Here is a 22,801-nt window from a genome sequence, read left to right as displayed (position 1 = left end):
TTTCTGCTAGCTTGCTCCGCAGCCTGACCTTGTGACAAGTAGAAAGCGATCTCTCTGTGTCTCTTTGTATTATAAAACTATCTTAATTCACCAGTTGTAAAAAAGGGTGGGGGTGGGGGAAGCTCAGGGTTAATCCGTACAACAGGGGGCATCCACTTATGTATATGTTACTGCGTGGGCAACCAGGAGGGTAGGGAAGGGGGAGGGGATGTGATATACTCTTGGACTTTTTCTGCTAAGTGGAAATTCCCAAGCTGGTACTGAATGAGTCTTGGACATTCCCCAGTGGGGCTTTCTAGAAAACCTGGACTGGAACGAAGCTACAAGGGAGTCAAAGAAGCTATTTTTTAAAAAATATATTTTAAACTGTCAAAATTTGATGGTATTAATTCATCACTACTTCTTTGGGATTCACGTTCATTTTGAGTTTCATTATTCTGTACATAATTTTGAGACAGCCTCTTAAAGTCTCTGGGAGGTTACCACCTTTTGCATTGCATTACCAAAAAAAAAAAAATCTAACTGTGAGGAAATGTGAATGACAAGCAAATAGGACCTCCTTGTATGCCTTAATGGATAATAAAAATAGTTAGCCTTTATACAGAGCTTTAAGGTTTGGAAAGCATTTTTCACGTTATTTTCACATATACTATAGGTGGTGCATATAGGATAGAGCATTGGGCCTGGAGTCAGGAAGATCTGAGCTCAAATCCAGGCTCAGACACTAGCTGTGTGACCCTGGCCAAGTCACTTAACCTGTTTGCCTCAGCTTACTCAACTGTAAAATGCAGATCAGAATAAAACTCACAGTTGTAAAGATCAATATTTGTAAGTGTTTTGCACAGCATCTGGCATATAATAGGTGCTATAGAAATACTTACTCCCTTCCCTTCCCCTTATCCCATTTGTTTTTCATGACAGCACTGTGAAGTAGGTGCTATTATTACTATTCCCATTTTACAGATAGGAAACGGAGGCTAAGGGGGATTAAAGAGCAGACGACCAAGAACTTTTTAAGCAAGTTATTCATAATTCAGTCATCCTGTTCTGTGATACATAATAAAAATCATGCTCTTCAACAGAACCCATTTTTCAAAATAACATCAAATATCAACTGGAGCTTGATTTTGTGATCACATAAGACCTTGGAAGGGACTTCTTGCTAAATTTGTTTCAGGGCTGTCTCTTTTTCCTTTTGGAGAGGGAAGGGGGGAGGGGGTTGATACTGTAATATATTTTGTATTTCCCCCTTTTTCTTAAGGATAGAAGTAGGGTCCTTTTCATGTTGCAATCAGGCTTTGCAACCACACAGGAAATGACGCTGTGTCCTTGTACAGGAACGGTCATCAGGGGCTGCTTACTGAGGCTTCCTTTGTACTTGAAATGGGCCAGCTTCCTCTTATTTAGCCCAGGAATTTTAAGGCAAAAATGGATTAAACTGTTCCCATTCTCTAAATAAAAAATATTTCAGTTGCGCTCTTGGTTAACAGGTTAAATTGTCCAGTATGTAAAGTCTGTCTTTGCTGCTCTCCACAATTCTTTTATGTGTCCCTCCCTACCACATCCCGCTCCCTTCTTATACCCTCCCACTATTGTCCCTCTTATGACAAGGCGGAAAAAGTAAAAACTAATTTATACTAAGGTGCTGATAACTACGTGTTACCTCTACCAGGAGTACACCCACTTTAAAATAATAGGGACAGACCAATGTTTAGCACAATTCCTCAGGGTAGAATTTCAAGTATCAGATATAAGATAATAGACGGGATGCTTTATAACTGGGGTCTGTCTGTCCTGGTATCCCTCTCAGTTCTAATCTTGTCTCTGTCACACCCTAGCTGGTCATTCCATACCTCAATATATGATTTAAAGGACACAAAAATAGATTTTTTTTCAAAATGTGGTTTGAGAAAGATAGTATCCTTGAAAAAATTCTTATATTTTCAATGTTTAGAGGACAGTTTAAACAATATTCTTTGGACTTGTAGTTTTTTTTTCTTTTCATAGTTTCCCTTTCAAAGGAGAAAAAAATTAAAGACATAAAATGTTAGAACTGGAAGGGCCTTTAAAATTCTTCTAGTCCAACCCCTTTATCTGATAGAAGAGAAAACTGAGTCCTAGAGAGGAAATTTAAATGACATACCCAAGGATACACAGTTAGGTAGTGGTAAGGCTAGGCTCCGAATTCAGAGCTTTTAATGATTGGAGAATATCTAACAAAAATTGGAAGTAGTCAGATCTCTGTGGCCTGATTTCACAGAGGCTATACTGAGTTTAAAAAAAAAAATCTTGAAGTTGCATCTGGAGGAGCAAGTGAATGTCTAAATGATCCCAGAGAGACAGTACAAAGTCTACTTTCATCTTAAATCTCTTCAAGAAAAGATGGCAAATCCATTCCAATGTTATTTTTCACTAAATCAAGAAGTTCTTAAGTCAAAATAAATCTCTCAAATCACAATTTAAGTCCATTTTAAAGATGTACATAAATTGATACAGAATGAAGTGAATAGAACCAAGAAAACCATATGTACAATGATCATACAGTGATATGAGACATTCCATCTCTTGACTCCAAGCATTCTCACTAGCCGTTCCCCATTCTTGGGATTCTCTCCCTCCTCATCTCTGTCTCCTGGTTTCTTATAAATTCCAGATAAAATCCCACCTTTTACAGGAAGCCTTTCTCCATCCCCTTTAATTCTAGTGTCTTCCCCCGTTGATTATTTCCATTTATCCTGAACATAGCTTATTTGTACATAGCTGTTCCTATGTTGAATCTCCATTAGCTATGTGCTCCTTGAGAACAGAGACTGTCTTTTGCCTTTGTTTGTACACATTTCCCTCCCCCCCCCCCGTTCTTAGCACAGTACCTAGCACATAGTGGCAGCTTAATAAATGTTTATTGATTGAGTGACTGACTACCATGTAAATAGAAAGAACAAACAAAAAAGTGAAAATTACTTCTGTGTAATTATAAGGACCAAGATTATCCCCAAAGAAGTGATGAGAAAACACTCCTCTCTCTTCTTTGCTGAGGTGGCTGACCTGCAAAGGTGTGCAACAGTTCATATTGCCAAAATGTGCTGATTAGTTTTGCTAAACTGTTTTCCCCCTCTTTCTTTTTTATTCATTACAAGGAATGGATCACTGGATAGGCAAGGGAAAAATATATTTGGAAATAAAGGTAATGTAAAAACAGAATATATATATCAATTTTTTCATTTTAAAAATAAAATGTTGATTCTTTAAAATAATGTTAGTTTAAGTCCATGCCAACTGAACATTTTTGACTTAAATACTTTTGATTAGTGCTCAGCAGGTAGGGTGATCAGTAGCACCCTCTTCATATGCTCTAATAATTAACTTTTTTTTACTCTAACAAGCCCCATTCCTCCCACCTGTCTTCATAAGACCTATTCAGAATAATAAATCATTTTGCAAACCTGAAAGCACTATACAAAAGTCAGTTATTATTATACATGTTTTAATTTAATTAACCATTTTATGCACTCTCTCTAGTTTCTCCATATCCTTTACATGAAAGGGTATAAGCAGTATTATAATGAAGGTCAGAGATTATTTCCTAATCTTTACACAACCATTTTCTTTTCACCATCAGTATCTTAGTCTGTTTGTTTGTTGGCCTTTCTCCCAGTGGTACTACATTGCTGACTGTAAAAAGATGGTCTATCTTGCACAGCATTTAAAGGACACAGCCCAGAAGGTTACTGGCCCCAAATGAGTTTATCTCATTAATTTAAAAAGTCAGTATATGTCAGTGTTATAATTCATATGATTCAATGATTTAAAAAAAAGCCCAATTAGTAATAAGCTGAAATAGTAGCCTTTTATTGCCAAACAATAGAGGGTATATGGCAGGCACATCAAATTTTCTGCCTCAAAAGAGACTGTAGTTTTAAACTGCAATATGGCATCTAAAATAATAGTAATAATTAAAAATAAACAGTATTTGAAATCTGTGGAATTTGTCACCACAATTTTATGTGAATCATTAACTGTCTTTATGGAAGGATCAATCTTAGAAAAGTCTAAAACTTCAGAACATTAATAACGAACAGCAGCCATTAGTCATTTGTTGAGTAATCTATTAAATTAGACACAATCACACAGTGCAAGCATCAATTTAAAGTATTTATTTTACAATCATTGCCTTTTACATCATTACCTTTTTTTTACTTCAGTTCTCTGATATAGTATATCTTGCATAACAGAAAAGCAGGAAATAGTATGTGTGTGTGTGTGTGTGTGTGTGTGTGTATTTTTCTTATTTAAAAGATTATTAAACGAAATTTTGACTGAGCATAATGGCTTTTTCAAGGCATTTTACTAAGAGATCATGAAGAGGCTCTCCCAACACAATGTAGTCCAATGTTCTCCAGCATGCTCAAAGAAGATGCGGAAACCATATCTAAGCCTAACCTTTTAAGACACTGAAGAACACTCACTCATTTCATTCAGAGTTGCCCAACTATCCCTGATGATGAAATTAGAAATACTCCTTTTGCAACCAAAGACATCTGTTCATCACCTAGACCAGTTTACATATTACACTCAAGAATAGCAGTCCTTACCCAGCAAAACTGAGTGTAATCCTTCAGGGGAAAAAATGGTTATTCAGTGAAATACAGGACTTTCAAGCATTCTTGATGAAAAGACCAGAGCTGAAAAGAAAATTTGACTTGCAAACACAAGACTCAAGTGGAACATGAAGAGGTAAACAGGAAAGAGAAAGCATAAGAGATTTATTAAGGTTGAACTGTTTACATTCCTGCATGGAAAGATGATATTTATAACTCATGAGACCTTTGTCAGTATTAGGGTAGTTGGAAGGAAAAAATTCTATGTATGGATAGATAGATAGATAGATAGATAGACAGACAGACAGACAGACAGACAGACAGACAGACAGACAGACAGACAGATAGATAGATAGATAGATAGATAGATAGGTAGGTAGGTAGGTAGAGGGCACAGGGTGAGATGAAGATTAAGGGGTCATATCTGGAGAATAAAATTAAGGGATAAGGGAAGACTATACTAGGAGAAGAAGAAAGGGAGAGGTAGAACAGGGTAAATTATCTCACAAAAAAAAACAGAAAATAAAAGGCTCTTACAATGGAGGGGAAACGGGGGAAGGTGAGAGGGAATGAATGAATCTGATTCTCATAGGATTTGGCTTAAGGAGGGAATAACATACACATTCAATTGGGTATGGAAATCTGTCTTACCCTACAGGAAAATGGGGGGGGAAGGGGACAAGAGAGCAGGGGGATGATAGAGAGGAGGGCAGATTGGGAAAGGGGGTAATCAGAAACAAATACTTCTGAGGAGGGACAGGGTCAAAAGAAAGAATAGAATAAATGGTGGGGCAGGATAGGATTAACGGAAATAGAGCTAGTTTTTCACAACATGTCTGCTATGGAATTGTTTTGCATAACTGCCCACGTGCAACCTCTATTGAGTTGCTTGCCTTTTCAATGAGGGTGGGTGGGGAGGAATGAAGGGAGAAAATTTGGAACCCAAAGTTTTAAAAACACATGTTTAAAAAAAAGTTTTCACATGCAACTAGGAAATAAGAAATACAGGAAATGGGGTACAGAAGTCTATCCTGTCCTACAGGAAAACAGAAGGGGAAGGGGATAAGAGAACGGGGCAGAGAGACAGAAAAGAGGGCAGACTGGGGGAAGGGGTATTCAGAATGCAAGCCATATTGGGGTGGGGGGAGGGGCGAGATGGGGTGAAAATTTGGACCTCAAAATCTTGTGGAAATAAATGTTGAAAACTAAAAATAAAAAAATTTATATTAAAAAAAAAAGAATAGCAGCCCTTGGGCAGCTAGGTGGCACAGTGGATAGAGCACTGGCCCTGAAGTCAGGAGGACCTGAGTTCAAATCCAGTCTCAGACCAAACACTTGACACTTACTAGCTGTGTGACCTTGGGCAAGTCACTTAACCTCAACTGCCTAAAAAAAAAAAAGAATAGCAGTCCTCTGCAAAAGGTTTTTTGAACAAATATATTAATTATCTTCTTGGCAGGGGTTCTTAACTTGTGGCCAGTGATTTTTTTTTATATTTTGATAACTATTTCTGTATAATTTGTTTCCTTTGTAATTTCATGTTATTTTTTACACTTAAAAACATTATTCGGAGAATGGGTCCATAGGCTTCACCAGACTGCTAAAGAGGCCTCTCTCTCTCTCTCTCTCTCTCACACACACACACACACACACACACACACACACACAAAGTTAAGAACCTCTACTCTTTGGTCACAATGTTGATGTGATGAATGGATACTTGTGACATTATTGCCATTACTTTGAGATGGTATTCCTATGGCTAAAAAGATATGAATTATAATCTGAATTTATCAAAGCCCTCTTCTTGCTGTCATATAAGGCTATTACATAATGTAGAGCCTTTTTAGTCATTTCTCCAACTGTAGCTTCCATATGGAGTGAAGGATGAAAAGGAAATCTTCATTCAACTTAATGTCAACTCAAAGCTGGATGTAGAAATCTATCTTACCTCATAGGGAAGTAGGAGGGGAGAGGGACAAGAAAAGGAGGGGGCCTGATAGAAGTGAGGGAAGATTGACAGGGGCGATGGTCAGAAGCAAAACAACAGTGAGGAGGGACAGGACAAAAGGAGAGAGAGACAAAAGTATAAACAGGGGAAAAATAGGATGGAGGGAAATACACAGTTAGTAATCATAACTGTGCATGTGAATGGGATGAACTCTCTCCCATAAAACATAAGCAGATAGCAGAGTGGATTAAAAATAAGAATCCTATAATATTTTGTTTACAAGAAACACATCTGAAGCAGAAAAACATACACAGAATAAAGGCAAAAGGCGGAGCAGAATATATTATGCTTCAGCTAAAGTAAAAAAGGGAGTAGCAATCATGATCTTAGACAAAGCAAAAGCAAAAACAGATCTAATTAAAAGAGACAAAGAACAAAACTACATTTTGCTAAAAGGTACCATAGACAATGATGTGATGGCAATATTAAATATATACGCACCAAATAGTATAGCGTACAAATTTCTAAAGGAGAAGTTAAATGAGTTACAAGAGGAAATTGAGAGTAAAACTGCACTAGTAGAGAACCTCAACTTTCCCTCTCAGAACTAGATAAATCTAACCAAAAAATAAACAAGAAAGAAGTTAAGGAGGGGTGCAAAAACAGAGAAAGAAAACTACTGACCAATTTCCCTAATGAATATCAATACAAAAATTTTAAATAAAATAGTAGCAAGGAGATTACAGCAATAAATCACCAGGATCATACACTATGACCAGGTGAGATTTATACCACAAATGTAGGGCTGGTTCAATATTAGGAAAACTATCAGCATAATCGACATATCAATAATAAAACCAATAAAAATCATATGATTTTCTCAATAAAAACACTAGAGATCATAGGAATAAATGGGGCTTTCCTTAAAATGATAAGTAGTACCTATCTAAAACCATCAGCAAGTATTATCTGTAATAGGGATAAGCTACAAGCTTTCCCAATAAGATCAGAGGTGAAACAAGGATACCCCTTATCACCTCTATTATTCAATATTATACTGGAAATGAAATTAGCTTCAGCAGTGAGAAGAAAAAGAAAATGAAGGAATCAGAATAGTCAATAAGGAAACAAAACTGTCTTTGCAGGTGATAGATGATGTATTTAAAGAATCCTAGAGTATTAACTAAAAAACTACTTGAAAAAACTAACAACTTTAGCAAAGTTGCAGGATAATAAATAAACCCACATAAATCATCAGCATTTCTACATATTACCAACAAAGTCCATAAGTAAGAGATAGAAAGAGAAATTCCTTTTAAAATAACTGTAGACAATATAAAATACTTAGAAAGTCCATCTGCCAAGACAGACCCAGGAACTATATGAACACAAGTACAAAACACTTTTCACATGAATTAATGCCAACACTCTCCCTAGAAGGACTCCCCAAAGGGCAAAGCTAAGTCTTCGCTGGACACACAAAAGACAAGAACACGTCAAGCTGGTTCTTGACAATTACTACGTCTGGATGCAGCTTGTGTGGCAGGTAGTGGGCGAGTGTCATCTCCCAGGCATCTACTAAGTACACACCTACCCCCGAGAACATCTTCCTTAGAATGGTGTCAAGCTGAAAAGAGAACCAGTCACTGTTGAAAAGGCTAACCTCAGGCCCCAGTTCCTGGACATTGGCTGTTCGAATAACTACCACAGTCTTTGGACTCCGGTCTAGGAGGCGGACAACTGCCTGGCGAATGTTTCTCAGCCGCCGGATGTAAACTTCTAAGGGGAAGGTGCTGAAGTGAGACCATATGGCTATGGCCACCACAGTGCTCCTCCCTCCCACGATCCTGTTCAGCTCGTTGGCCACATAATGTAGCTCGTTGCTTAAGACAGTAGTGAACCGGATGGGAGGCCCATGACAGCGATACCGTAGCAAAATGTTGTGTTTCAAATCCACTGCGAGGTAGGGGCCAACATTTTTAGGACTGCCCAGGTTAAACTCCACCAAATCTGAAACATATATTTGCATAAAGACATTCAACAATAAAAATAGAATACTTTTCTCTCTTACCCCACTTACCTAAAGGAATCAAAGAATATCTATCTGAATGAAAGCAAAATAGTTTTTTTGGATAGTATATATTTATTTACAAAGGAAATGGAAGAAGAAAAGGCTTCACCTGGGTGATACTGTTGAAAGAGTATTTAATTTGGAATGAAACAGCCTGCTTTCAAATATCAGTTCTGCCACTTATTACTTATGTTACTTTGGGTGAGTTATGTGACTTCCATGAGCCTCAGTGTCCTTATATGTAAAAAAATTTAGTGGGCTGGTATCATCAATAAACCTCCGAGGTCCCTTACAGTTCTAAATTTATAATTCCACAAACCCCTTTAAATTTATTAGCTTATTACTCTAGCATAGTTGGAACTGAACTTACTTAAAAAAGAAAAAGTTCAATTGCCAGAAATGTAACTACTGAGATTTTCTGCATCCATGGCTCCTTAGGGGGAAAAAAAGCTGATTTCAGTGTAACATTGTCCACCAGACCAAGAAATCTTGCTGTACTAGGTGGTCACTATATTCAAGAAAATCAGCCTGTTGCTTTCATTTTATGAGCCAAGAAGCAAAATGTAAACTTTATAAGTCAGATGGTCAACAAGCATTTATTAAACATCTACTATGTTCTAGGTGCTGTGCTAAGCACAAAACAAACAAAGAAAGGCAAAGGATGGTCCCTCCTTTGAAGAAGCTCACAATCTAATGGGGGAGCAACATGCACACAACTATGCAGAAACAAGGTAGATACAGGACAAACTGGAAATAATCAACAGAGGAAAGGCACTAGTATTAAGTAACGGCAGAGAATTTGTGCTGGGCACATAGTAAACGCAAGGAATTGCCCACTGAATTGAAAATGAAGGAAAGTATAAACTGGAGAATGACTATACAAATTGTGGTACATTAATGTAATGGAATATTACTATGTCATAAAATATAATGAACATGATCAAGTCAGAGAAGCAAAGGAAGATATAGAGTGAAATAAACAGAGCCAGGAAAATAATACACACAATGATTACAATCACGTAAATGGAAAAAACAACAAAACTGAATGCTATCCCACTATAATTACTGAGTCTGGCCCTAGAGAACAGTTAAGAAAATGGACCTCCTTCCCTTCATTGCAAAGGTAAGGGACTATGGGTATGGACTATTGCATATACTGGCAGACATGGTCAATGTCTGATTGGTTTTGCTGAACTGCTTCTTTTTTTCTCTTTCTCTTTTACTCTTTGTTACAAGGGTTGGCTTGCTGGGTGCTGGGGGGAGGGACATATTCAGAAATGAAAGCGGTATAACAAAACAAAACACTAATCAAGAAAAAAGAAAATGGAGTACGGAAGCAATGACATGTCTTTCATTGGTTGGTTTCATTCTATGGCCAGGCCAATCTCACTAAAGAGAAATCTATCTCTCAAACAAGTGCAAAAAAAGCTAATAACTCTCAAGCTAAAAAAAAAAAAAAACTTTCCTCTTTCCAGTCTCATTATCTAAACCCTACCCTTTTGTCACAGTCCAGTTCACATCCCACCTTCTCTTCAAAACCTCAGATTTCCTCAGCCCTCAATGATGTCATGCTCCTACTCTGAACCCTAAATACAGGAGTTCTGAGGTCTGTGAGCTTCTCATTGTTTTAATATAGTTTGATAACAGTATTTCGATATAGTTGTTTTCCTCTGTAATCCTAGGTATTTTGTTTTACGCATTTAAGAAGGGGTCCATAATAACAACATTTAGTACCTACGTCAATGGCGGGGGGGGGGTGTCATTGAAAATAAACTTCATTTCCTCTATTATGCTTCCAAAATTATCCAGCTGCCCGTTTGATTTGTGGAATCTTCCATATGCTCAGTCTCCCTGGATCAATATTTATTAAGTCAATTTCAAACTGAACAGTATTCTGTGGCCAAATTAGTTTAGAATATGTTGTCTTGGGCAATCGTTGGCCTCTCTTAATCCTCCCAATTAATTCATTACTGTTTACCTTCCAGCCACACTTAAATGGAATGAAAGCTGAAGTCCTCCAAAATTAATAAATTCCATTATTCCTCCTACATGGATCATGTCTGATTACCAGGATTATGCTTTACCTAGATAACAACCGGTGGTTATAGAACACTAAACCGATTAAGATGGTTCTGATGCCTTTCAGTCATCAAAGAAGAGACCAACCAGTTTTGGAAGAAAGCTACAGGCTAAGCAGCCATAACTTCCTCCCAGGCCTGGGCTATGACAATCTACTTTGTTCAGTACCTGGCATCTGTACCTTAGGCAAACTTCCAGTATAGATAGTTAATGTTTCTTGATGATTTTCATTCATTCAACACAATAGTGGGGAGAAATACACTCCCCAAAGGAGGTGCCATGGAACGGCAGACAAGCTCTGGCTCTAAAACCAAATGCTACCTTCAAAGTTTTTACCTGGGTTACTTAAGTAACATAATCACTTAAGTAAGCAAGTCACTTAACCTCCCCGGGACTCTGTTTTCACACCTGTAAAATTAAGTCATTGGACTAATCTCAGATTTCTTCCTGCTTTGGATCTGTGATCCTACAGGCCTTCATAGGATAACTGTGATAATCTATCCCACAGAGCTGAGACATGTGACACAGTTAAATTTAAAATAAATTAAAATATGAGGTTTTTATAAAGTGTTTTAAGATCAGATACAGGAGAAAATGCTATCATCTGTGTAAATCAAAAAAAGCCTCATTTAGGAGAAGGCATTTGGGCTGGACTTTGAAGTACAGAAAAGCTGCCAACAGATAGAAATGACAAGGAAGTAGGAATTCCACAAAGAACGGCATGAACAGAGGTGGGAAAACATGCAATGTCTTAGAAAGATGGCAGACGCCTAGAGAACTGTCATTGATCAGTTATTGCACTCATGTCCAACCCTTCATGAGCCCATTTGGGGTTTTCTTGGCAAGGATACTGAAGTGATTTGTCATTTCCTTCTCCAGCTCATTTTACAGATGAGGAAACTGAGGCAAACAGAGTTAAGTGACCTGCCGAGAGTCATACAGCTAGTAAGTGTCTGAGGCCATATTTGAACTCAGGAAGATGAGTCTTCCTGACTCCAGGCCTGGCACTCTATGCACTGTGCCACCCAGCTGCTCACGAGCCTAGAGTACATGACAGTCAAGTCTGAAATAACAGGTCAGAACCAGATTGTGAAGGGCATGGAATACAAAATAAAGGATTCTGCTATACATCTGATAAGTAATTTGGATCCACTGAAGGCTGATAAGCAGTGGAGTGATGGTAGTGCTTCTGTACCAAGTGTCATTTGGGCAGCTAGGTGACACAGATCGAGCTCTAGCCTTGGGACAGAAAGACCTGAGTTCAAATCTGACCTCAGACACTTACTAGCTATGTGTCCCTAGACAAGTCAATTAACCTCTGTTTGACTTAGTTTCCTCAACTGTAAAAATGGTGATAAAATAATAGCATCTACCTCCCAGGGATGTTGTGAGGATCATATGAGATAATATTTGTAAAGTGTTTAGCATAGTGCCTGGCACATAATAAATGCAATATACTAAGTCCTACATAAATGCTTATTCCCTTTACCCCCTTCAACCCCATACCCCTTTGTGCACAGAAATCTATGTGTAGGATGAATTAGAGAAAGATGAGACTGGAGACAGGGAAAGCAGTGAGGAGGCTTGCAATAATTCAAATGAGACCTATGATGGTACCAGTGGAGTGGAAAAGACAGATGTGAGAGGTTTCAGAGAGAGACTTGAGAGGGAAAAGTGATTAGTGATTGAATAATCGAATGAATGTGTGGGAGGGAAAACAGGGAGGAATCACACTTTTCCCCAGCTCTGAACTCTCGATTTGGTGCTCAGTGAAACTAGACTAAGCTGTATCACTGTTAAAAAAAAAAAAAGCCTGAGTTTCTTTCTCCTTTTATGGTAGCATCCACTTCTTCTTTCCCTTTGTAAAAATAAATTAGTAATCGCAGCTTCTTATTTTCACAAGCAACAGAGAGTATGCCCCTTTCAACAAGTATTCTGATGCAATAAATTAAATGACGACCATACATATCAGACTAGAAAGAAGTTCGTAACTAATCGTGGAATTCACAATGGCCCCAACCTATCCCCATACTCATTCTCTACACACACAGAGGTCTCCTAAACCATTTAGCATTTTACTTAATAGAGGGGAGGGTTTCCACTCACCTAAAGCACCATGAGGCAAGAAGGAAAAAAGACATATGGCTGGCAAATAAAGTTACTATGTTTAGTCCTAATCCTGGATAGATGCTCTGGTACAAGGCAGAAGCCAGAAAGATTTCTCTAGTACATGCTAGTCCTCTCCCTAGTAGATCTTCAGCATTAGGACAGTTGGAAAAGAGACAATATGGTGGTAGTGGGCCATGCTGAGAGCTTTGATGTATCACTGCCACCATAAAACTAGGTCAACCAATTAATAAATGTTTATTAAGTGCCTACTAAGCTCCAGGCACTATGGTAAGTACTGGGATACAAAAAGAGGAAAAAGGCAGTCCCTGCCCTCAAGAAGCTTACAAATTGAATGTTAATGCTTTTCCCTACTTGCTTCCTAGGTACAGCTGGGAACTGAACCAATCAAAGTTCTTGAAGATGCCAACATTTTTGCATAATCGAATCACAGAAACTTAGACTAAGAGATCATCTGAAAGGCAGCAGAGTACAGAAGAAAGAGCACAGGACATGCATGCAGCCTGAAAGTCTGAGTTCCTATCCTGACTGCCACTTACTAGCTATAACCATGGATGAATTATTTAACATTTCTAAGCCTCAGTTTTTTCACTCGTAAAATGAAAATAATGCCTCGACTACCACACAGGGTTATTGTTGTGGGGCAGAAATTGGGTAGGTGTGGGTTAACCCTCCACACTCTCACAACACAGGGCAGCACACCAACACTGTAAGCAAGAAAGTTGTGATTGCAGACCTGAGGCAATTGGGTATAACTTTGCTTCCAGGTGGACTGATCCGACACCCAGCTGTGGGCCCTTTGGACAACACAAGTGTCAAAGGGGTTTTTGAGACTTTGGTGAGGAGTTCCTAAGACCCTTCCTTACTGGCTGCTTTTTTTTTTTAATTCCTTGCCAATGGTCTTTATTGGTTCTTACCCCTTCGACTGTTTTTTTTTGAAGCACCTTGAAAATTCCTTCTACCTGATGGTATTGGAATGATTTTAGTTAAAAAAAGAAGTTTGTTTAAAAGCTCTGGGTCTGAGGAGTCCACTGTACCAGAAGTAGGCTACCAACCAAACTTCCCCCCAGTCCTCCCCACCACAGTTGTTATAAGAAAAGCGTTTACATACAACACAGAACTATATGCATGTGAGGAACTATTATTTTTGTAATGTTTTCCTTTAGTCCCCTCATTTCAAAGAGGAAGAAATTGACTTTTTCAAGGTCACAGATCTAGTTAGTGACAAAGCTAGAATCAGAACCCTGGTCTCTCTGACTCACAACTCACAATTCTCTGCACAACGTTGTATTTTCCCCTAGTAACATCAGCTGCCTAACATTTTTCTTGGACTGAAACTGGATATCTCCCAACTATTTTCTGGTTTGTTTTTTTTTAACATTTTATTGATGCCTTTTGTTTTTACATCACAATCACTTCCCAATATTCTCTTCTGCCTCTCTCACCCCAAGAATCTCTCCTGTAACTCTATCAGTTAAGCAAAACCAACTAAGACATCAATCTCTTGTGACAGTATGCACAACATTCTGTACCCATGGTTCTCCACCTCTCTAGTGAGGAGAGAAGGCCATCACCTTTCTAGCCTACATGAGTGCTTCCCCCACCCTACCCCTAAATACCTGGCCATATGTATGATTATTCCCTATATCTCAGAAGTATTTGTTAAAAAACAAAGTACCAACCTGGAACAAATGTGATCAGATAGTCAAACCACTGTCTTATGGTAGAGTCACCAAATAAATAGACCATTTTTCCTTGTAAGCATTCTGTAATGTTGTCAGGTTCATTAAACTGGTGCATCTTGAACTTTCTAGGCCTCCACTGGTTTTTGTAATAATAACCAGAAGGGAAGTTTTCCATGCTTTGAGAGGGTTCAGGGTCATTTGCTTCTGGAAAGACAAAAGAAAATCCTTGAAAATCTCCTAGATACCAGAACAAAAAATTCCCAGTGTGATGACATAAATGTGTTGATATACATGTAACTTTTTATTCCTCTAACACCTAAAAGAATTCCCCCTTATTTCATCCAGTCACACACTGAAGTCTCTGCACTGCACACAAGTATCGTTCTTACAGGTGTGAAGTGAGTATGATGATGTTCTGGGGAGAATGGAAGATAAAAGCAGCTGAATTTTCCTCTGAGTTCATACAGTTTCATTATGGCTGAAGGAAATGGAAGGTCAAAAGAAACAATTATGTGAATATAAGCATCGGATTCAAAACACTTGCCAGGCACTGCTTCACTTCTCACCAGAGGCAGATGCCAACTTATACAGGCACTTTATAAATAGATAAGTGGAATCATGCAGAAGTGATATAACTAGTCCATAGTAAACCAGTGATGAGGGCATAGAGATGTCTCTTGTAGTCCATACATTGTCCAACTTTTTATACATATGTAGTCTCTCATCTAGATTATAAGAATGGCCTCTGATCTAGTCTTTATGCTTCCAGTCTGCCTCCATCTCTACACTATACACACCTTACATACTGGTCCTTCTGGTGAACAGGAGGGATCACATCACTCCACTGCTCAAAACCCTTCAAAGCCCCCCCCCATTGTCCAAATATGCCTCAAACTCCTTAGCCTGACATTCAAGACTGTCCATAATGTCCCAGCCTATCTTTACAACCTAATTTCATTGTACTTGTCTTCATATAGTCCATCCTCCAGAGCAACTGGACTACTCATGCCCTCACCATATATATCCCAAGCTCTCCTCTCTTTGCTCATCCAGCTTTATGTAATATCCTTCCTCCTCCCTCCATCTACATCCTACTTATCCCTCAAGGCCAAATCAAGTGTCCCCGTCAGAAAATTTTCCCAAACTAGAACCAACTAAATTCCTAGCTTCAGATGACTAAAGGAGGCTATGAAAAGGATAAATTTCAATATACTTTGAAAACAAAAATGCTTCCAAGACATTTTTAATTTTCTCTTGGATTTTTGCTGAAAGTTTACACTTGATAGCTTATATTACTCATTCAAATAGTTTTTTTTTAAATGGGCAATTCTGAATTCTCTTTTATATCACTCCCTTCCAGAATCTGAGTTCCACGTTTAAAGACATTCTGAATGTCCACTCACCGTCTAGTATTTGAAATCCAAATTCTTATGAGTCAGCAAATAAAATGTAAATATGTTTTCTTTCACAGAAACAAATGTACAACTCTTTTTTTTGTTTGTTTTTTATTTGTTTTTTGGCTAGGCAATGGGGTTAAGTGACTTGCCCAGGGTCACACAGCTAGTAAGTGGTATGTGTCTGAGGCCAGATTTGAACTCAGGTCCTCCTGAATCCAGGGCCAGTGCTCTATCCACTGTGCCACTTAGCTTCCCACAAATGTACAACTCTTAAACTATTATCTAGAGCTCTTGGAATCATCTGTTCTACTTAGAACTCTTCTGTTTCTCATTCTTTCCAAAGAACTTTAGCTAAAGATGTCCTGTTGTGCCAGGGCATATAGTTAAACATCCTTCCTACACATGTGACAATTTTTCATGGGCTCAGACTCTAAGTTTACCCATCAGGCATCTAAGGTTTCATATAGGTTAATTGGAGACATTATTCAGGAATAATGCTTTTCTGTTACGTATCAGATGCATTATTATTAAGAATACCGCATTTTACATTGTAAACAATAACTCTTTCAATTCAATGTTAATTATATTTACTATCAGAAGGAAGTCAAGCAAATCAAATCAATTACTGTACGTGACATTCATTCTTAAGGGAGGTGACAATAACAGAAAAGTGAAAACATATGCCTACACTGCCCTCCTATGGTCATCTGATGCAGAAGTCATATTCTGGATGCAACACTAATATTTCAGTCCAACTATATAATTAGGTTGTGATTTCATTTGTAAGCCAGCTGTTTAGAACTCAGGGGGAAAACTCCCAGAGTAAGGTTTTCAAGGCAATCAGGATTAAGTGACTTGCTCGTGGTCACAAAACTAATCAGTATCCGAGGTCAGATTCAAACACAGGACCCCTTGACTTCAGGCCTGGTGCTCTATCCATCCAATACTGCCCAGAAGAATAAGATTTTAAGCAATGGTTAGGTTCCCAAGCTATTCCACAAAATCCTATTTAATACATAATATAACTGAAATATAGATAAACATATTTTGTGGAAGAAAAAATCAGTATTCTGCATTTCGACCACATTTTCCCAGAGGCAAATTTATTAACTGAATTAATTCGATGTGTAGAATAAGACTTTTTTGGACATGGTAAATATGAAATTTGTTTTGCTTGACTATACATGTTCATAATGGGTTTTGTTTTTCTTGCTTTCTCAACAGCAGAGAGAGGGGAGGGAAGAAAGAATACAGACCTGAATATAAAATAAAATTTAAGAAATTAATTCTAAGTATCTGTGCTTAGAGAGATAAAAATCAAGAAGGACAAAAGTCCATCTTGCCTTTAAAAAGCTAATTTTTTTTAATTTTTAAAAGTTCTCTACTCAAACCATTTTTGAGTTCTCATTTTTAAGGTTCAAGAACAAAGACAAATTTCACTATCGAGATTAAGCAGGAAGACAAAATCCAAATAATAGTTTTGCCACAAGAATGACAACTTTGGGTGCATCCCGGAAAATTATCTTTGCAACCTGGTCAAGATATGGATAAAGGGAAGCAAGTAGTGTTAGGACTACTGTGTACCATGGGTCCTCCTCACCTCCCCTGACAACATGGGGTGAGCTGGTTTCTATCTCACCCCCCAGCCTGAAACTTGATGGGGGGGTGAGGGGAAGGGTATTAAGGCACAAGCTATACCTTCCTTCATTCAGTTTCCTAGTCACTTATGGACATAAAAAAGGGATACCCTGTAATGAAGGGAGGTCCTTCAGATTTAGAGATGTCCCAAGAAACACTGTGCCCTGCCAACCAGATGATCCATTTCCAATGGGGGAGGAGAGAGATTTACCCAAGCTAAGTGTTGGAATATCCTTACTGGATATTGTTTCCATGCTATGATTTCTTTTGTTAACTCTTAAACAACCTAGGAGTGCTTCATTTTACTCCAGAACAGGGTAAAAAAACCTAAATCAGGCCTACCCCTCACTAGATTACAGCTTCAGTGGATTAATCAAGTCCTTGTTGTTCAGATGTGTCCCACTCTTTGGGACTCTGTGGACCACACGGTCAAATGAAGTTTTCTTGGCAAAGGTACTGGAGTGATCTGCCATTTCCTTCTCCAATGCATTAAGGCAAACAGAGGTTAGGTGACTTACCCAGGAGGCTAGATTTGAACTCGGGTCTTCCTGAATTCAGGCCCAGAACTCTAACCACCCAGCCCTTGGGTTACTGCTACCTAGTCCTCTGCAAGAACGAAGAAGAAACAACATCAACAATTCTGTCTTGAGGGAGAATAAAGTTCCTCCTTGAATTCAGACTTAGTCTCCTTTTAGAAAGTGGTTTAAAAAGAATGTTAAAAGGACTTCAGATGAAGATACTGATTAAGTATTGAAAAAAGGTTTTCTATTCTGGTGGGACCAAAGACTTCAAACAAAAACTGCGACAATACGACTTCTTAATATTATAGAAAGAGAGAAGCAGCAAGAAGTTTAGTATGCTTTAAGGGTTTCCACATGCATGTATCTGTAGGCATATATACACGTGCATGTCTACATAGACTTATACACATATAAGTATATACTGTAATTTGCAATAAAACATAGTAGAAAAAAATTTTGATGTAATACTGTCTCCCTTCCCTTCATGCCCTCATCTCTCCATCTCATTCACATTTGGCCTTAACCTTAGAGCACAACCTAATGTTTCCCTCAAGGTGGGTCAGGATGACTAGCCACAGTCCAGAGTTGTTCCAAGGAGGGCCAGAATCAAAGGATCTTGGAATACTGTAACTGGAAGTAACATTAAGAGGGAATCCTTTTCATGAGTGCCCTATATCTCATCAGTTCCCAAGCCCATTGTCTTTGCACTTAGGCCGTGGGCAGAAAGTTGCTAACTGCTGATCGAAAACAGCTGAGCAAATGAGACAGCGTAAAAACAAAGCAGGAAAAACAAGCTGAACAAACAGAAGGAAATCCGGATGTATGTCATGAGGTAGGAAGGTGGAAGATTTAACAATGAAGAAAAAGGGACAATTAAACACAAAAAGCTAAGTAATATCTGAGGCTCTTCCTGAGGAATTGAATACTCTGAAGAGGAAACAGCTACTTGAGATTCAAACCATCCTTATATGATCCACAGATGCCATGAGGAGAGAGATCAACTAAATAAGGGTCAGAAGAATAAAAGATAAGTAGTGATGGTGGAAGGTACCCACTGCGGGGTTATGTCTGACTCTCCGTGACCCCATTTGGGGTTTTCTTGGCAAAGATACCGGAGTGGTTTGCCATTTCCTTCTCCAGCTCATTTTACAGACAAGGAAACTGAGGCAAACAGGATTAAATTACTTGCCCAGGGTCAGACAGCTAGTAAGTATCTGAGGCCATATTTGAACTGAAGAAGATGAGTCTTACCAACTTCAAACCTGGCACTCTATCCACTGTACCACCTAACTGCCCATGGTTTTTCTTGCCAGTACTAAGGGGTACCAAGAGTGGCTATTACACTAATAATAGAGAGGTATGCTATCTTTCCAGGGCATGTATCTAATACATGACGAGAACCTCCCAAAACTTGCTAAATCTCTTGGGCAATACACACTTCTGGTAATGCAAGAAAAAGATCACAATGATCATGCCAAAAGGAATGTAGGAACCACTGGTAAGGAATATGAAATCCTAGACTGAAATCTGCAGACCTAAGGAGCACTGGTGGTGTATTCATCACTGCTACCAAGAGGAAACAAAGATTTAGGAAGCAAGTAGCTGGCTAAGATGATGGTGGCTAAGAACGGGATTTGGATACATGGAATATGGCTTAGAGCAGCAATGACAGACTTTTGACCACTGATACTGCAGCTAGCAAATTGACTTAACCTCTCTCAGCCTCGCTTTCCTCATTTGCAAAATGAGAGCGTTGTATAATAATAGCTAGCATTTATATAATACTCTAAAGGTCTGTAGAGCTCGTCACAGGCTAATCAAAAATGTATTTACTTGGAGTCTTGCACATCCAAGCAAAAGGACTTTAATCTGAAAAGATAGGTTGGAGGAAAGTGCCTATATTTATCTATCAATGTCAGTATCAGACAAAAGCTATAACACAGAAAGAAGAATAGCAGTTAACATACTCAGTAAATACCAGAAGACAAAATCCAAGAAAAGAGCTAAGAATAAAACCAATAGTTTTGTCTATATGCAAATGAACCACCAGAAAGGTGAACTAAGATCTTAACTAAAGAAGACAAGCTTAACCTCATAGTTCACTGAAATTTGGTAAGATTGGACCCCATAACTGGAAAAAAGTTCTGGAAGGACACATATTATTTCAAAGGAACAGAATAAAAAGGAATAGCATTGTAAATAAAGAAGATGTATTCACAAGAAAAATTCTAGGAACCAGAGGAGTACTGCATGGGTGAAACCTATGGAAAAGAATTTGGACTATTTGGTACTGGCAAAAAGTTGAAAACTTAATCAGTGAAACAGACTAGATAAACGAGACCCAGAAAAAAAATTAACTTAGAGTTTTATAAATCCCAGAATTAAGAAAGCTAGAAAGCAGTTTGGCAGGTAGTTAATACATGATTATGATTCCTGCTTTTTCTTTTTTGGTGTTTAGTCATCTAGAAGATTAAAACACTGAATCAATCATTACATCAATAAGCATCGTTCTAAATTTACAAGTCTCTTTACCCATGCAAATCAACACTTTCTTTGCAACACCGTAGTCTCAAAGAGTTGTCTGAGGCAGAGGACTCAAGCAATTTGCCCAAGGTCTCATAGTCAGTATATGTCAGAGGGAGGATTTGAACTCAGGAGTTTCTGGCCCCAGCTGTTACTATTATTATGATAAGTCTGAATTGTTTCCTGATCAAAATCTAGCTATGAAAGTACTGATCCAGCCTGAGTCCTCTTGAGGACTTAGTACTCTCTCTCCCTCTCAAACTGTCACGAAAGTTATATGGGCCAGCTAGGTGACACCATAGTGCACAGAGTGCCAGGCCTGAAGTCAAGAAGACTCATCTTTGTGAGTTCAAATCTGCCCTTAGACATTTCCTAGCTCAGTGACCCTAAGCAAATCACTTACCTGTTTGCCTCAGTTTCCTCATCTGTAAAATAAGCTAGAAAAGGAAATGGCAAACCACTCCAGGTCTGTCAAGAAAACCCCAAATGGGGCCATGAAGAGTAGATACAACTGAACAACAAAAAGTTGTATCCTCACAATAGAATGTAAGCTTACTGAGGACAAGGACTGTCTTTCATTTTGTCTTTGTATCCCTAGCACAGTAGTTCTCAAAGTTTCTTTGTACGTGGCACAACATTCTTCGCCATGAGGAATCGTGGCACATTTAATATTTAAGTTGGCAGAAGAACACTTCTGGGGATAAAGCTGCAACTGTGAACTTTCCAACACCAGGTCAGGAACCGCAAGCAGCAAACGTCAGCTCAGGGTGGGGTAGGGTGGAGGCTGAGGAATGTGGAAGTCTTCTGGGGAGGGAGGTTTTGCGGCACATCTTTTAGGAATCACTATCCTAATGCCTAGTATAATACCTTGCCCACCACACATAGCAAGTTCTTTATACATTTGAACTGAATCCAATTAAATGCAGGCCCCCACCCCAAGCTGAAGATCAGATACTTCACAGAGGCCTTCGAGAGGCAGTATAGCAAGAGCTTTGGCCTTGCAGGGGAGGAAACAATTATTTATTTATTAAGCACTTTACAAATATTATCTCATTTGAGCATTACAACAACTCTTCAAGGTAGAAACTATTATGAACCCCAGTTTAATGTCGAAGAAATTAAGGTAGGCAAAGGTTAAGTGACTTGCCCAGAGTCACACACATACTGCCTGAGGCTAAATATGAACTCAGGTCTTCTTGACTAGACGTCCCAGCATTCTATCTACTGCACTACTAGCTAGCTCAAGGAAAACTGGTTTTTAAGCCCTCCTCCACCACTAATTGTGTACGCAAATACGGTCTAAATTTCCACAGCTGTGAAAAGGAAACAGGTTCACTCTAGTTTCCATTCCCAGTTACAGGATTTTATCATCCTCTCTTCAGAGATCTTTCCTGGAACAACTCTAGACTGTGGCTACTTATCCTGACCCACCTTGAAGGTAACATTAGGTTGTGCTCTAAGGATAAGGCCAAAAGTGAATGATCTGGCTATAAAAACAGCTGTGAGCATAAGGATACATTAGTTTGGCTACAGCGCTACCTGGTGGTCACCAGAATATGCATCATTTAAATAATACCAAGCAAGCTCTTCATGCTAAAATTTGCTATTATAATGCAGTACTTACATTGTGCACTGGCCAACTGTACATTTACTACCAGCTTCTCATTTACAAAACTATCCTATTTATCCTCATCCAGATTTGGTTCCTTCACTAAGATTCTCACTATTGTTTTCACCAGTTGTTGAGGTTATGTCTATCCCTCCTAATACTTCCTACTAAATAATATATGGTAGACTCAGTGTCTGAAACCTACAAATATTCTTATCATAAAGCACTAAATCATTCCAAAATTTAGATTCCTCTCAGGGGCTTTCCTCACAAAGCCACTTGCCAACATCAAGGAGAGATGGCAGTCTCTTTCAAACTAAAGAGGGCTGAGCTTACTCACATAATCACTGGACATCAGAGCTCAAAGAGGTCTTAGGAAACATCTAATTTGACCACTTTATTCCATAAAGAACGTGGTGGAGAGAAGAGTAATTATTCATGACTGGCAGGCAATGCCATCTCATTCTGGAACTTCACTGGGAATAGGAAGAAGTTTCCAAAAAACACTTCAAAGTAGATACTGCTGGAAGGAGGTGGTCAAAGAGGGGACGGAAGTGGTCAAAGAACTGAGACAAGGTAAAGAGCCAGCGGGGGTTGTTTAC

General features: G+C 38.6%; 1 protein-coding gene across 2 annotated transcripts in view; it reads right to left on the bottom strand.

Annotated features, from left to right (window-relative positions):
• Positions 1 to 4,139: 4,139 nt before the first annotated feature.
• NXPE3 (neurexophilin and PC-esterase domain family member 3) overlaps positions 4,140 to 22,801 on the bottom strand; it is a 39,735-nt gene continuing 21,073 nt past the window's right edge. For both annotated transcript variants that reach the window (XM_020999947.2, XM_020999946.2), the window contains exons 5-6: positions 14,509 to 14,715; positions 4,140 to 8,559 (exon numbers count right to left, since the gene is read on the bottom strand). In XM_020999947.2, the coding sequence (XP_020855606.1) occupies positions 8,009 to 8,559; positions 14,509 to 14,715 (758 nt within the window). In that variant the 3' untranslated portion in view covers positions 4,140 to 8,008. The remainder of the gene's footprint in view (positions 8,560 to 14,508; positions 14,716 to 22,801) is intronic.

This window comes from Phascolarctos cinereus, unplaced genomic scaffold, assembly GCF_003287225.1.
Source record: "Phascolarctos cinereus isolate Bilbo 61053 unplaced genomic scaffold, phaCin_HiC Scaffold_726;HRSCAF=1367, whole genome shotgun sequence".
Lineage (NCBI taxonomy): Eukaryota > Metazoa > Chordata > Mammalia > Diprotodontia > Phascolarctidae > Phascolarctos > Phascolarctos cinereus.
Note: the sequence above shows the minus strand (reverse complement) of the source record. Positions and strands in the feature narration are given on the sequence as shown.